Source organism: Lissotriton helveticus, chromosome 2_1 (assembly GCF_964261635.1).
Source record: "Lissotriton helveticus chromosome 2_1, aLisHel1.1, whole genome shotgun sequence".
In the NCBI taxonomy this organism is placed as follows: domain Eukaryota; kingdom Metazoa; phylum Chordata; class Amphibia; order Caudata; family Salamandridae; genus Lissotriton; species Lissotriton helveticus.
In genome coordinates this window covers 1878851313-1878868769 of record NC_136059.1, presented here as the reverse complement: position 1 = coordinate 1878868769, position 17457 = coordinate 1878851313, and the positions used below count along the sequence as shown (strand labels likewise).

The 17457-nt window shown below is 41.6% G+C and overlaps 1 protein-coding gene across 2 annotated transcripts in view; it reads left to right on the top strand.

Annotated features, from left to right (window-relative positions):
- INTU (inturned planar cell polarity protein) overlaps positions 1 to 17457 on the top strand; it is a 317576-nt gene that overhangs the window by 36369 nt on the left and 263750 nt on the right. For both annotated transcript variants that reach the window (XM_078676800.1, XM_078676799.1), the window contains exon 2: positions 12745 to 13328. In XM_078676800.1, coding sequence (XP_078532926.1) covers positions 12745 to 13328 — 584 coding nt within the window. The remainder of the gene's footprint in view (positions 1 to 12744; positions 13329 to 17457) is intronic.

Genomic DNA, 17457 nt, shown 5'->3' with positions numbered 1-17457 from the left:
GCCTTGTGAGGTCCACTGGAGAGCAGTTCTTGTGATGGAGTCTTATTCTCTTTTGATGGTGTGCCCTATCCACCTCTTTCTTCTTCTCATAATGGTGCCCATGCTCTCATGCTTACATCTGGTGAGCAGTTCCCGTTTGGAGATGGTTTGCGGCCGGAAAATGTGCAAGATTCTTCTCAGGTTACTGGTGTGGAAGACTGACAGTTTGGTGAAGTCACTTATTGTCATCCACCAGCATTCTGACTCATACAAGAGTGTGGACAAAACGCATCTCTGCTAAGGCCTTATGTTGGTGCTGTAACAATGTGACCTCCACACATTGTTAAGCATCTTGAAGGCATTCCTGGGCCTGTTCAGTCTGCACATGATGTCACTGCCTGCCCCTCCATCATGTTGGATGGTTTTGCCTAGATAGGTGAACTCTTGAGTCACTCCGAGTCACAGCTAGGTCCTCTCCATCCACCTTTTAAGGAATTTGAGAAGTTGAGTGGCATGACCTGCGATTTTTTGTGTTGATCTTCAGACCCACTTGTTGTGCATAGTTGTTGAGGCGAGATGTCTTTTCCTGCATATGCTGCAGTGTGTTAGAGAGTACTTTTCTGATGATGATGTAAAAGTGGGGACTGGCACCTGTGATGGAAGCCTTGCCAGTATATTCAGTAGGAGAGTTGTTTTTTGTTGTAAGAAAGTGGTGCTGAACAGTTTAAACCAGCTGTATCCTCTGGATTGGAAACAAAGGTGTGAATGTTAGTATCTTCTCACATTGAGAGTGCCTTGGATCCAGAGGAAATTAAAACTGTGCTATCACTTCCTCAGTGACATGACGTTATTAAAGACATTGGTGCAAATTGTCTTTATTATGGGAATGCTAGAGATGTTGTAATGCCTCTTTGTAATGTTTGCTATTTCTTGACTTTTCTTTCTGCACACTAGGTATTAACATACCATACAAAGAAGTGTACACAAAGTTGCAGTGCTCATTGAATGCTCGTCTATTTTAATCTTAAAATGTCAAAATACATGTTGCTTTATCTTGAAACGTAAATAAACATCAACCAAGAAATAAGTTACATAATATATTCAGTTTTTCAAAACAAGAAACTTATTCCTGGCATCTGTGAGACATTGGTGCACACATGATAAACTGAATATAAACGTTAATGTGTTGCCTAGACAATTAGCACATTACTTTATCTTAATTATCGGGTCTATGTTCTTCATACCAAGATACATCAACTAAAAGTAGACATTGCAATCATTTTTAAGTATCTGTACAAGAGCAACTATTCTACTCCTGTCTACAAGGGTTCCTCTCCCACCATGGTTGCCCCACAAAACAATGTCTTAAATAAGTCTGTGTTTGAGGGGCACTCACATTGGCTTTGTTCTAGATTGCACTGCGATGGCTATACAGGCTCATCACGCTTAACATAGGAACTTTGACAAGGTTGACATTTTGGGGCCCGACTCTGGGGGGAGCTTTAACTACTCATTGATGTCTTTTGAACATAATTAATGTTTATGTGGATAGACAAAAATAAACTTGGTACCAGTTGTATTATATCCCAACACTGGGACTGTGTGTCTAGAAGATGAACACGTCAGAGGAAGGTTTTCAATATCTAGGCATACCATTGGGATAGCAAGAAAAGACGGGGCTACATTCTATAATCATCCAGGGTGGTAAGGGCTGCATGGAGGGAAGAGCTTCATAGATGAAATCAATGCCGTCTTTGTAGACGGTAAAAGAAATCCGAGTTGGAATCTTTTTCTAATTAAATGGTAAAACGAACGGCAGAGATTGCTTTGTCTTTTGATCAAACGCATTTGGGTCAGACTCTCTTATCGCCCTTCATGCGTAAGCACAATGTTACAACTGTTGCCTCCCCCTTTTAAAAGTCCGGGTACACAAGCCCAAGCTGAACAGAATTAAGTTTCTGTTTAATTTAAATGTGTAATGCTACCTTTGGGATCATGGAGTATTCAATCTGAAAGTAATTGGGTATTTCAGCATTTGACAACTGTTCCATGTTCTGTCAATGTGAGACGAACAGCAATACATTCTTTTGGGCCTTTCATCTAAAGAATCCATATTAAACTCGCGATGAGTGTCAATTTACCTGTGGAAGTATATTTAAATGCGCTCTTTTGATCTATTTTCTGTGTGAACTTTCTGTGTGGAAACTAGAAGTGGGAAGGGATTACTGATCTTCACATAGCCAAATATCTTTCATTTAAAGACATAACTTGCCTGCAATCATTTTATACATTTTTCAATAAATAAGTCATTGAAAACCTTCTTGTCGCAAACTGCAAATGAAGTACTGATACGAATAGGATGCGGGCGTGGGAGTGCATTCAGGACGCACCAATGGAGCTTGCACGCATATAGAAATTGTCTGCATGGCAATGGTGTAAATATATTAGTAATGCAACCTATACTGCGCAACTAACTTGTAGCTCTCGGAGTTAAGCTTTATGTAAAGGAACTGAGAGATGGGGCATATAGGGGATCAAGTACCTTCTAATGTAGCTGTTTTAATGAAGTGTTTGTTTTGGTGATCATTCTGGTAATTACAATATACAGCAATTCAAAAGATGGGAAATTCGTATTTTTACGTTGAAAAAATGTTGATTAATGAATTTGAGTGAATTCACTGTGTGAACATGAGCTGTAATACTACACATTGCTTCATCATTAATGTGCGTAACCAGAAGACCTGGAACAACAGGGGTGCTGCTGCTCCTATACAGTCTAACACCTTTTGCCGGAGTACACAAGTTTGTGAATCCCAAAGCCCAGTTGAAAGAACAGGAGCATTTATGCGTAATAATCATTAAATCCGTCCAATTTCTTTTTAATCAATAGAATGCGAACCAATGTGATGTCCTTTGACTTTGTCAGATAGGGTTGAGAAGTAGTATTCGCATCAGTCTTCATTAACCACTCTTAAATATAGGGAGGTGAGCAGTCTGAAACCTGCCTCAGCTCAAACCCGTAACGAGCTGAGCTTTCATGTGCCTTTTGCCTGCCACCCTCGCTCTACCGTCATACACAAAGAGGTAAACACAAAGCATTAACATTTGAGTTAAGAAGGAGAGGCAAGAAGATACCCATCAATTGTACACAATGAAACAAGAAAACGTGGATTAATCGCGGTTTCGCCGCTTAACCAAATCATGTGCAATTAGACAAATATTTTATTTTACGGACTGTCATTTTTCTTTACTATCGCATATGAAGGCAGCTTAAAATACGCGAGTTCAGACTATCAGCTGTATAAAAACCTATTATGTTTCATTTAATAGACCATAATGTTACTCTGTATAGAAGAATCTGGGCCACATACAGGGTTCACTTGACAACAACCCTGCCTCTTAGTTCGCAAGTGGCAATGTTGCCCGGGTGGGTGGCAGGGGGAGGAATTGTTCTAGGTTTATGTTTAAAAACAGTTACTTTTAATAAGAGCTCCTTGGCTTAGTGGAGGAAGAGGTGTGGCGCCGCGGCCAGGAGGACTGACGCTGGAATCTGGGGACCACGGTTCGATCCCCGGCTCCGGCGGCAGGTTAGCCCAGCACCATGTGACTCTGGGCAATAGCTCGCTTAATCTTCCCGACGGCCCTCAGCGCCTAGAGACCCTTACGGGTGATTGTGCGCTTTACAAATGTGGACTTTACTTTACTTTTACTTTACTTAGTCCTTTAACGTGGTGTATTAATTTCAGTGCCTCCACTTGTTAAGGAAATACACATTGAAGAGACGTGATGTTTGTTGTATATGATTTACATTGCAAACATTTTCAGGATTCAGCTCGATTACGGCTCTAAAAGCCAAGCCAGACCCTTTGCTCGGGTCTGGCTTTCCCTGTTAATGTATTGGCTTGCCCACCTCTTCTCTGGAGTGTTCGCCATTGCTTGCTGAGGGCTAGTCTCTAATAAAGTGATCTCTAAAAGAAATAATTACTAACATATGACAGTTGTTTTAGACTGAAACTACCAAACTCATTTTGCACTCCTCGCCAGATAACCACCAGATTGCATGATGCTTTGATCTTGTAAAAGCCTGAGCTAGTCAACTGAAGTTCAGTGTCTATATGATGTTGAAGCAGACCTTTCAAGACATCGGATTCCTTGACCCAGTCAAGTTGGTTTGGATTTAAAAGTGCTTTATTGCTGATCAGTTCAAAGGTCTTTTAATGAGGATTTTATTCAAGATAAAACTATGGGGCCGATTCACAGAAGTAGCTTACGACAAAATCCTAAACTTACTACTTTTGGTATTCACAGAAGGCATTTAGTAGTCTTAGGTTAGGATTTTGTCTTAAATTAGGATTTTGTCTCAAGTTAGGATTTTGTCTTAAATTAGGATTTTGTCCTAATGTAGGATGTTGTCCTAAATTAAGATGTTGTCGTAAATTAGGATTTTGTCCTAAATTAAGATTTTTGTCTTTTGTCTTAAGTTTAATTTAAGACAAAATCCTAATTTAAGACAAAGTCCTAATTTAGGACAAAGTCCTAATTTAGCACAAAATCCTAATTTAGGACACATTCCTAATTTAAGACAAAATCCTAATTTAGGACAAAATCCTAATTTAGGACACATTCCTAATTTAAGACAAAATCCTAATGTAAGACAAAATCCTAATTTAAGACAAAATCCTAATTTAGAACTGTACTTGTATTTGTCAATCATTGTCAATGAACTTCCACTGCTAATTGCTGTGCTATGTTTTGGAGCTGGTTTTTCTACAATAAAAAGATTTTTTTTTTAAAAATCCTAATTTAGGACAAAATCCTAATTTAGGACAAAATCCTAATTTAGGACAAAATCCTAATTTAGGACAAAATCATAATTCTGGACAAAATCCTAACTTAAGACTACTAAATGCCTTCTGTGAATACCAAAAGTAATACGTTTAGGATTTTGTCGTAAGTTTGCTCTGTGAATCGGGCCCTATGCGCGGGAAGCATACTTCCCCAGGGTTGGAGCATATACATTTGCTGTAAGTCTGTTCCCTAGTTTTTCTCTTGTGTCATGGCAGTGGCGTAGCAAGGTCAGGTAGTACCCCTTGCTGGAAAAGTTCTTGTCACTCCGGCTTGACAAAATGGCAAAAATATGTGTTTAAAACATATTTTTGCCATTTTGTCATCCCCCCCCCCCCTCAGTGATGAGATCCGTGGCTGCCCGCACCCACCGCACCCCCCTTCTTACACCCCTGGTCATTGGACTATCAGGCATATTGCAGCATAGAGGCTGCAATATGGCCATAGACAATTTCGCTTTTTCTGCGATTCTGTAATTGATTGCTTGCAAGCCCAATTCTTTCAGTTACACTGTGTGTGTGAGTGTAGGACAGAGCCAGCAATGTGGTAGTTGGAGCACAGTTGCACCTAGTAGGCTGACTCCCGATGTAGAACCCCAGCTCAAGTAAGGGAAACTGAAATCTGAAAACAAACCCTCATATGGTGTTCCTTTCTGGTGGTAACATCTTGGGCTGTCCATATCCTTCGGTGGAATCCATGGTGTACATGGGTCATAACTTGCAAGATAAGGCTCATCTCTGCCATAAGGGTCTTTTGTGGGCATTACGGTGTTCACTACTTGCATTGTACAGGATATGAAATATTGAAAGCCACTCCTCATATTTGTAGGAAACCTTTGCATTATTGTGGACACTACTATCCAAATCTGTCCTTCCTCAGGATTTGCCATTATGGATATATAAGATAAATAAAACACAACATCCAGAATGTTCCCTTCAGTTGACGTGCCAAGCTGTACATTGCTCTAATACCAGTACATAAAGTTAAAAACCAGGGAGCATGGTTTATTCAAAACGTTTCCCGCGATGTCAAAATACACAGTGTAGTGAAAAATACCATACCATTCTCCTCCTGATGATTCATACAAAGGTTCATCCATTGCTTCGGCTGAGCCACATTATACACAAGAGCCTAATCCTACCATACATAAATTACTACAATGCAGTATGTATTGGGGTCACAAAGTAAGAAATCCAAAAACTCCTGCGTATTCGGAAGTGAGCAGTGCAAATGTGTTCAACTTTTAAAGACAGGAGCACATCATTCCTGCATTACGACTATAACACTGGCTATCCGTAGGACAAAGGAACGACCTGAAAGTACTTTGTATGATATATAAATCATGGTGCAGAGCGATCTCTATCTACCCCTCACCAAGATCCTGGTTGCACACTCAGTTCCAAAAACACTACTTTGATGAGTCACTTATTTAAAAAAAAATACTTACAAAGAGCAACAAAATGGCATGGAATCTCAATCTGAATGCTTACTTATGAACTATGCCAAACCTTTCCCCCTTCAAGAGAGTACTGAAAACTAAACCGTTCATGGAAGACTTTACCCCTAATAACCTGCGTTGGGAGGCCCCAGCCTCTTTTGGGACTGGTTCCCCCCCTTGTGTAAGATGATTCCTCACCCCGCCCTTCTCTTTGTACCGTACTGCTAAGTGGCAACATGTTGGTACATTATAAATTAAATAAATATATTAAACAACACAACTATACAGTTGTGTTAATGCACAGGCCTAAGAAGAGTGTGTTACACCTGTTTCCAGGTAATAAATCGAAAAGCTGGGGGAGGCACCTCTTCTTTTTCCTAGTATCTGATTGCTTCCCACTGACATAAAACCTAAAGTCTGTTACATTGCTCGACATGAAATATGAGCCCTGGCAGCCCAAGGTAGCACCAACCATTGTCAATCGGCACGTTCATTTAGTCCACGCATGTGTTTATTCGCTCTACCAGTCGATCCAGTGCAAAATATGACTCCTATTTGCACCACTCGGTTACTAGACACCTTCTTATAAGAGTCCATTTTATTGATGACCCCATGCTCTACATTCAAATTTGATATCTGTTGCATAATGCGTTGGTCACAAGTAGGCATGTGCACTAGTGCTGTGTGCAAGAAGCAGTCTGGAAAGTAAAAGTCTTGTTGTCCCTGGGTGAGGAAGGGAAGGAAAGGGCTATTTGTTCTTATGTATTTTCACCAGTATATTGAATTTAAGGTGTCCGAGGCTTACTTTGTCTAAAAAGTTGACTTCATAATGGAGCCATACTAGCTGCAATTCAGATAATGTTGTTTATTAAATTACATGCCTCGTTGAAAGAATTGCATGTAGCCATAACTAAGCAAAAAGTGAAGTTATTGTGTCTGGGGCACAAAAGCAACATTAGATGTAGGTGATTTTCTGCTTGGATGTAGAACATTATTTTTCATTTGTATCCTTTTATCACTCCGCATTATCTGGTCCTAAAAAAGTTAAATCAGTATGAATTTAATCCCAGAGACCAGGCTTACTCAAAATAATGAGTTTTTATGACGAGGTGACACATCTAGTAAAATAATCTGTTCGCTCTCCAAACAGAATATTAAGCGGCAAAAATGCCTCTATGCATGAAAGCCTACGAATGGAAGTTTATTTCAGGTGGTGATGGAAATTATTGAGTTTTTAAAAAATTGCTGCCTTTTTTGTTTTAAAATATTAACAGGCCAAGGGCCCAATTGTTATCCTAGTATTGGTACTAAAAAGGCAAAAAGTAGTGAAGGTTTGCCAAATTATTCAACTGAAAAAAATAGCAGTCCAGCTTTTAGCAATGTTTTTCAGTAACCATAAAAATGTAGGGCCTAATTCCATGTAAAGCAAAACATGATCCCTATGGGGCTACTACTGCACTCAATACCGCACCTTTTAAAAAATTAATGATGTTCTCATACATGTTTTCCTGCTTAAAATAGGAGGAAAATGTGCACTCAATTGGGAACCTCATGGTGTGTTGTACTTGTAATTTCCAGGTTCTGCATTTCATTCCCCATAACAGGCCTGAAACCTGGGAATCGTCTTAAATAGGAGAAGAGATATCAGTATCTCCAGGCCCGGAATCTCCATTTCCAAATATCAGCAAAGTCAGAATGGAGCCTTAAAGGCCAGCTCTTAAATTGATGGCTTAGCCATCTCTTTGCCTCTGATGTGCTGAACCAAAGATCAAATTTCATTTTGTCGGGTTGGGAAAACAATGATGAAGGTGTCCTTTTTTTCGGTCGAGCCTAGGCAGCCCTTTCTCTGTTTCTTCAAGACGTTTTGTATGCACTAGCCCTCCTATTGCCTTTTTATTTGTTACTTTGATTGCCCTTTAAAAAGGCTTGCTTGCTAGTGGTTAAGCTTTCCTCTTTGTCCCTCCTTCTTGTCATTTGTTTCCTCCTTCGGAGCAGCATCTAATTACTTGTATCTTTCCATTCTGGTGCTTATCTGTTTGTTTTGGGGTAATATTTTTTTCTTGGTTTTCTGCTTGTGTTTCGCGAAGATTCCCTTTTCATTTGCAGAGCATTCTTGCTCTGTTTTTGTAAACTGACCTGTAAATCTTAATCTTATCTCATCACATACCGAGTACAAATGCCGTAAATCTTTTGAAAGGAAAGCGCTCTGGACATGAACTCAAGATGGTGCCTAGAGGCCAAGAGTTCATGTTCCAGACTGAGGACCAGAGAGAACTTGAGAAGACACAGCGGCCACCAGCCTGGATCACTAACAATTCACAAACTCATTACCTGCTCCAGGCTTTCTCTGGAATGCAGACATACACACATTCCAGATACATCTTGAGTTTAGTTTGAATATCGCTGTGTTTCTTTAATCATTTCTGTTTCTTTAATCATCATTTAAGGAAACAATATTCCTTTCATTTATTTAGCGGTGTATTGGTGTGTTTTGTGTTGTAAATGCATTTTATTCACACTGAAAAGTTCCTGAAATGCTTGTGTGAGTAACTGAAAATCCCAAAGCAATCCAGGGTGATGTGATTTGCATTTCATTGTGGGTGATGTAATCATGCTTTCTGCATCCCCATTCTCCCCTTCAGTTTCTCTGATTTATGGTGTACACTCACTGGTGTCACTGCGGATCTGAGTTTATATTTGCCTGCCCTCCTCTCCCACCCCCACCACCTTCACCATATTTCACTAACTATTTCTAGTGAAGAGCTACTCCAACATGATTAAGTTACTTGCCCTGTCTGGTAGTGGGCGGGAACTTTGTCTTCTCAGTCAATGGGTGGGATCCACCAGTCAACAAGGAGTACGTATTCATTTAAGAGAAAATGTACTAGCTCCGGTAAAAATCCTTAATCCTTCCATCCTTACGTTTGATGTGTCGCACCTCAGGGCACGGGCATCATTTTCTGCCTGTTTAGTTCCAGCCGTTCCAAACTCTGCAGAGCCTGGAGACTTCTCTTACTGAAAGCTCTCTGTACAATGCTGAACCGCAGGGCCTGAGCCAGCTCCTTATCAACCACAGTTGGGTCCCGTTGCTACTCAGATAATTGCTTTGCTACAGCAAACATTAAAATCACCACAGAAACACTGGGACAGTGTTTATTACTTTCGCCCTCTGCTTCCGGTGCTCCCTCGCAGTGAGACAAAAAAAATCTTCAAACGTGAACCTCTCCTTAATGAAAGATGGCCATTTGGGGCATGAGAGGAGGGTTGGATGGGGGCTTTCAAGCGATGGAAGGGAGGGTGACTGCATATGTCATTAAGGTGCAGGGTCGGCGGGTGTTTTCAAGACATTCTGGTATATGCAGTGGCTATAGTACTCTTTGTGACAGTGACAACAGTGGGAAACAGAATAAGCAGTCTGTGCACTACTCAGGACTCGAAGTGTTTAAATTGGGCATACTGCTCATTGTTAGCAGTTGATATACTGCTCAAAACCTGCATTGTTTACATTGGGCATACTGCTCATTGTTAGCAGTTGATATACTGCTCAAAACCTGCATTGTTTACATTGGGCACACTGCTCATTGTTAGCAGTTGATATACTGCTCAAAACATGCATTGTTTACATTGGGCATACTGCTCATTGTTAGCAGTTGATATACTGCTCAAAACCTGCTTTGTTTACATTAGGCACACTGCTCATTGTTAGCAGTTGATATACTGCTCAAAACCTGCATTGTTTACATTAGGCACACTGCTCATTGTTGGCAGTGGTAACAATGGATATACTCAGAGGGCTTGCAGTAGTAATATTTTGCACACTGCTCTTTGTCGACCGTGCTAATAGTAGCTATACCCAAGGCTTGCAGTGTGAATATATCAACTCTGCTCATTGTTGGTAGTGCTAGCAGTAGTTCTACTAGCAAAGCTTTCAGTGTTAATATTTTGTACACTGCTCATTGTTCGTAGTGTTAGCAGTAGATATCCCCCAAAGAAATGTAGTGTTAATATTTTGTACACAGCTCATTGCCAGCAGTGCTAGCAGTGGATATATCAGCAATGCTTGCAGTGCAAATATTTTGCACACAGCTTATTGTTGGCAGTTTAAGCGGTGGAACTGCTGCTGAAGACCAACAGCTTTTAGCAGAAGGTACTCTTCTCATGGTTGTTGGTGAAAGCAGGGTATACTGCTCAGTGCAATGATACAGGTGGGATTTCTGGCAGGTTCAAGTGTTTGATAATGGGCTTACTCTGCTTACTTTCAGCAATCTCTCCTAACTTTCACCACTGTTTCCCCAAGTCCTTCTCCATACAGGTCAACTGATCTGGAGTCTGCACGGGAAGATATGGACGCATACTGAACCAGTGGATTTTAACTCTGGTGTTCATTTAATTAGTTTGTGAGTCGTTTCCACGCACCAAAATCTCTATCAAAGCAAGCATTGGCAAAGCCAATAGGTCTTGCCTATGCGAGATCTATTGGCTTTGTTAATAATTTTTTTAGCCATGTTATACAGCTGCATGGCTGCTGTGCAGCATGGTTGACTGTGACTTTTATAAAAAGCACTATGACACTCAACCCTGGCCCTGTCAAAGCACTTTTTGTTCTTTTTACTTTCAACCACGCTGCTGTACAACGGGGTTAGAAAAAAAACTGACAGTCATTAGATCTCGAGTAGGCGAGACCTGTTAGCTTTTCCAATGCTTGTTAATTTCTACTATGGTCCAGCCTCGACTATACTCCGGTATAAGCACTGTTTTGTATCTTCTCCAATTTACTTTTTTCTGCTCATTAATATATGCCGATGTAGGTGTAAACATTTGAGGGAGAATGGAGTTTTTTAAAGTGATTTGTCACTTTTGAGTTGTTCTTTACGCTTGATTTTGGTGTTGATGCTAACTGACCTGGGTTAGAGTGTATTATTATTATTTTTTTTTACATTAATAAGGTTTCTAAATTCCAGCATTCCGGTATGGAAGAAATCGTTATCAAAACGCAATTACATCAAATTAAATAGAACACTCTAGAAGAATAGTATTCAGCTGTGTCAGCGATTGATTGCTTGCTTGAAAATAATTATGTGAACCATAAATACAAAGGAGTGCCCGCTAAAGAAGTGCGGCCTATTCCCAATGAAATCTGTAGATCGCCAATCGGACCCACTGGAAAATGGTTGCCAGTCATAAAACAACACATTAGGCCATGTTTCTACGCATTCACAACAAGCAGTAGGGGAAGCCCTATGCAAATAGTAGTATAGCAATCCTCATACAGTTGAATATGAATCCACTTAAAACTACACAACCTGGGCATATCCAAATTTGTTGACGTTTGGTAAAGAGAGTGGCTTGTTTGATTAATTTTGGATACATTTCCTTCAAATATCTTTCTCTTGAAACACAATAAATACATCTACACCTAATTCGTTTGTTTGTAACCCTTAATCGACAATTCTCACTCGAGTGTAGTATGCTAGGAATAGAGTATGAGACTGTTTCAGCTGAATAGTAGTGCTCTTTTAAAACCAGTCCTCAAAAGAAAGGATTTGGAGAGATTCCCTTCTGTTACATGCTAATTTCAAACAAAATGACACTTGACACCAAAGCATTTTAGATCGGAATAGCCTGATGCCAGCCACAAAAGCTCTCTTTAAGACAATTTTTTAATACACTAAAATAAAAACCAAAGCCAGGTAGACTGTTCAACGGAGGAGGGTGTTGAATGAAGAGCATTTTGCATTGACCAAAGGTGATTTGTCGATATGTCTATGTTTGGTTAAGTAATCTGATTATACTGATTCTATTGTACACTTAAGACATGTTGACATTATAGAAGTTCTTAATCTCTTCAACTACCAGAAATGATGCCCAATTAGACGAAATGGTCCCACATATTGGTAAACATAGACAGGCACTTAATCAAGAGCATTCACGTTTTTCTCTTCTTTGTTAAAGGGATACTGTTGGTGACATTTCCCTTCTACTGTATCATGTTGAAAAAGCAAGGCATTGTTTGCTTCCTGTTAGAAAGAATGGGCAAAAACATTGGTCCAGCAGGCTAGCTTCATGAATTTTAAAAACCGCTTTCGAACAGTGTGCGCGGTTGCAAACATACATACACAAGGAGCGCTGCCAGTAGTGGTGAAAGAGATGCCTGAAAGTGATTGAGTAACACCATTCTTCATGTACAATTCAAATAACTCCCTGTGACGCCTGTGGGTGTATGGGTCAGCAAGCATTGCTTCTGTCAATGCTGCTGCTGCAGTGATTCAACACTACTAGCAAGCCATCCCTTTCTGTGAAGAGGAAAGCCTCTACTTGCCATTCCACTGGTAAAGAAGGAAAGACTATGGAAAATTACTCTTTTGGTCAGCTAGAACTAGGATTTTCTTCATGTAGATCAGAAGGGCCTAGTGTAGTGTTAGGGGCAGAACCTTCACATGATTTAACTCAGATTTAATTTCTTTATTGTGTTTTTTTTGCAGTGATTTGGAACCTGAGTGGATAGACAGCGTGCAGAAAAATGGAGAACTATTTTATTTGGAACTGAGTGAAGGCGAGGAAGAAACTCTTCTGTCTGCCAACTCTTCTTCGCTTCCGTCTATAAACCATGTTCGGTTTTGTGAAAACGAGGCAGAAGTCCGTGAAGAAGGTCAACCGAAAGAAAAGGTAGAACCACGGATGAAAATAATTAACAAGATTTTGAAAAAGAAAGTCCTAACGCAAAAGCATAGTATTAAGAAGGTTTCAGGCAGAAGAACAGAACAGACATCTGGACCTACTTCTATCCTGAAACACCAATCCAGTCTGAAAAGCGGGGTTGTGGTTCAGCGGTATAAGGATGTTTGTGTTTATGTCAATCCAGACCGGCTGCCGGACAGTGCAAGAGAGCAGCTATGCCTTCTGCAGGCACTGATTGGAATTGTCCATCAGACTTCACTGAATAGCAGTAGAGTGGAAAAGAACAGTGGCGACGACGGATCGGCCAGTTGGAATGGTGAAGAGAAACTTGTGGTGCACGGTCTAGTTCCTGGCAGCACAGCAATAAAAAGTGGTCAAATTATGATTGGTAAGCACACCTCTTAGTATGATCTTCCTGTTGCAACTTGATAATGATCTTGGCTTACTATCCTGCTTACTGTGCTTGCTGTCATGGTTTATATACACTAATATTTGCCTTGTTTGTGTATAGCTTAGCATGTTTCTTACATTTTTCAGGAAGTCTCTTGTCTTCTTCATAAGAAAAGCTGATATTTTATGTCAAATGAAAACATTTTAAAGGTTTAAGTTGCAAATCGATATAATATTACGGATTGATTAATGTTTCAATATAAATGAATATACTAAAGAATTCACCGCACTCCAGGAGAGTCAGTTAGCTCAAACTCAATTTATTTTAACAGCACAATTTTCACCACAACCACCACTAACACATATCAAATAAAAAGGTCTTGCTCACAGTATCATGAGCCCATCATTACTTTTCGTTTTTATACTATTTGACCATTTTAGCTCATTATAAGGCATTATGGGACTTATAGTTTCATTTTGCAGTCGCAAAGAAATGTCCTTTCAATGTAGTTTCTGATTGTGCTGATTCTTTATTATGCTTAGATACCTGATACCTTCGGGTTAAGTTGGTGCTTTATAAAACTCAGAAAAAAAAAGATTTAAAAAAAAAAAAGATTTGAGCAATTTTCTGAATTTGAGGAAGCTAGTTGTAGAACATACATCCAGATGAAGCGTGTCCCAGTGGTGGGCTGCAATATATGAAAAAGAACTGCCACCTGACTGAGAAAGACAAACACAAGGGGGGCTGTGGACCAGAGCCAAAGTGGAAGATCTGAGGATTCTAACTGGTTTACGGAAAGATATTCTCTTGCGAACATAATAAGGACCTGCAGCATGAATAGTTCTGTGGAAGTGGTATAGGAGTTTAAATGTAGATCGCTTACTCACGGGTCACCTGTGTGAAGACTTGATGGTCAGGCCGAGAGGTAGGACTTGTGCACATTAACCACCAGATGGTCTGCTGAGTTTTGAACAATTTGAAGTCATTTCAATTGGAATTTGGCAATACCCACATAAAGAGCATTGCATAATCTAACCAACCAGCTATTAGTTCTTGGATAATTAAGCGTCAGTCCAAAAGAAGCCATTGAAATAATTTGTGCAGCATGCACAGGATCCAATGGCGGGTACTACAGACTGTGGTTACTTGCTCTTTCATGGAAAAGGAATTGTCAGTGATATTAAACAGGTTTCTAGCTGTATTAGTGGGCAAAGAAACAGTAGTATAGCTTGCTGGGCAACCAATCCGGCACCTAAATGTTGTTTGCCTTATCGTAAACAATGGCTTCTGTTTGATCTCCGTTAAACTTCGGACCGCAATCTACTGCATGGTGCCAGAAACCTGTATCTCATCTCTTCAGTGTCCTACAAGATAAGCTGAGTGGCATCTGCATAAGATTTGATTGTAAAACCACATGTTATTTTAATGGCAGCCACTGGTATCATGTAAACCTTGAAGAGGGTTGAGCTAAGAAAGGATCCTGGGGGACTCTGTTATTTAATAGAAACTGTTAGAACTGGGGGTCTCTAGTTGGCAGAGGTAGGTACCACTGTCCAAATAGGGACCCTTGTTTCTAGTCAGGGTAAGGAGGAAACCCTCGGAGATAACCCCTGCTCACCCCCTTGGTAGCTTGGCACGAGCAGTCAAGGCTTATCAACGGCAATGTGTAAAGAATTTGTACCAACCCACACAGTAACACAGTGAAAACACCACAAACTGACTCCACAACAGTTTAGAAAAATAAAGGTATTTTAATCTAAACTACACAAGACCAAAACGATAAAAATCCAACATACACAGTTCAAGATTATGGTTGCAAAAGAGTTCTTAAGGTTGCGGTAAAATAATCCACAGTTGCATGTAAAGTTCACAGTTGCGTCACGTTTAGCCAACAGTACCTTTAAATACGACAAAGTTCCAAAACAGAAGCTGGTGCGGTGGAAAACAAGCGATGTGTCACTCCTGAGACCTTGGGGAGGTGATGCGACAACCCCGCTGGACTTCGCGAGCGTGTTGCTACGAATCCGGTCTGTATGGGGAGTGAGGCGATACCTTGTATGGATTCCGGTGCGCAGGTTCCATAGGAAAATGCTCGCAAAGGCACGATGCGACGATCTTGAGGGACTGCGACGATCTCCGGGTGACGATGTGCGGCTCAGCGGCGATCTTCCACTCACAGTTCTTTGATGCGATGGCTCTGCGACGATTCTCGCAGCGACGTGATGCTGTGATCTCACCCAGCGGCGACAAGCTCTGCGACGATGTTCGCAGCGGCGGAAATCTTCCCGCAAACGAAGGATGCGACGTCTTCAGGCAGCAGCGACAGGCTTCAAGCAAGGGGACACAGCACAAAGCAAATTCCTTCCCCTCTCCTTGGCAGCAAAGCAACAGCAGGTCAGTCCAGCAGTGCAACAGCAGGACAGTCTTTCTTCTTCAGTTTCAGCTTTCTCCTTGGCAGAGGTTCCTTCTTGATTCCAGTATGATTGTATTTTCGGTAGTCAGGGGTCCTGTATTTATACCCCTAAAAGTCTTTGATCCCTTTGTGCAGGAGGGCTTTGAGCCCGATCTGAACCAGTTCTGAGTGTTCCTTGAGCACTTTGTTTTCCCGGCCTCTCCTTTCCTTTCAGGGAGAGGGGCAGGGTCATCAGCCGCCCAGCAGGAGGTGGAGCCAGCATTGTGGAAGGCAGGCACAGCCCTATTCAGGCCCAGGTGCTATCATTCCCACCACTCAAGGTGCAGATGCAGTCATTCAGCCTAGGGCTGACTCAGCCAGCCTTCTGGGGGCTCCCAGCCTCTGTCACTCTCAAACCAGACAGTCAATTCACAAACAGGCCAAGGCACTCAAAGGTCAGACAAGAGAACAGCAACTTTCTAAAAGTGCTGTTCTCAAACACAGGATTTAAGAAAAATCTCTCCTACAATATGTGTTATTAAATTCTGAGCTCAGGGATACCAGACTTTTATGTCCTATCTTGCTCCTGTGGGAAGGTATGCTGGTAGCCACTGTAGCCAGCATTCCCCATGATAGCCTATGGGACAAGATAGCCTTACAATAGTGAAAAACGAAAATGACTGTAAATTCACTACCAGAGCATGTCACCTGCACTAGTAGATGCGCTACCTTTCACATACCCTGCACCCTGCCCAAGAGGGTACTTTAGGCTTTCCATAGGGAAGACCAATGTATACAGAAAGGGAAGGGTTAGGCCTGGTCAGTGGGGACACTGACCAGGAGGTCATGGCAGTTCACAGACTGCACACAGGCACTGCAGTGGCAGGCCTGAGACACCATTTTAGGGCGACTCGTGTGGGTGGCACAATCAGTGCTGCAGGCCCACTAGTAGCATTTGTTATCACCAGCCCTGGCACACTCAGTGCACTTTACTAGGGACTTCTTGGTGCCAAAAATGTGCCAATCATGGATAACCAATCACAATAACAATTTACACAGGGAGCACTTGCACTTTGACACCGAACAGCAGTGGCAAAGTGCCCAAAGCATCTAACCCAGCAAACACGAAATCCAGCACAGCTTCAAAAATACAGGAGGTAGAGGCAAAAAGATAGGGGGAAACCACGCCAAAGATGCCAGGTCTAACACGTGTCCCCTCCAGCTGAAAGTGGGGAGAACTACCCACCCTCTTGGAAGTTCTCTTCACTAAGGTGGAAAAACCTGGACAGACAATCAGCATTGGTGTGTTCTGCGCCAGGGCGGTGTTCCACCGTAAAATCCATTCCTTGCAGGGAGATGGACCACCTCAACAGTTTTGGGTTCTCACCCCTCATCTGCACTAACCATCTAAGGGGCCCGTGGTCTGTCTGAACACGGAAGTGAGTCCCAAACAGGTGGGGCCTCAGCTTCTTCAGAGCCCAAACCACAGCAAAAGCTTCCCTTTCAATTGCACTCCACCTCTGTTCCCTGGGGAGTAGCCTCCTACTAATGAAAGCTACAGGTTGGTCCCAGCCCTCGTCGTTGATCTGTGAGAGTACTGCTCCCACACCATGCTCTGAAGCGTCTGTCTGCACTATGAACTCACTGGAGAAATCAGGTGCCTTGAGCACCGGTGCTGTGCACATGGCTGTCTTCAGGGCATCAAAAGCAGTTTGGCAGGCTTCGGTCAAATTC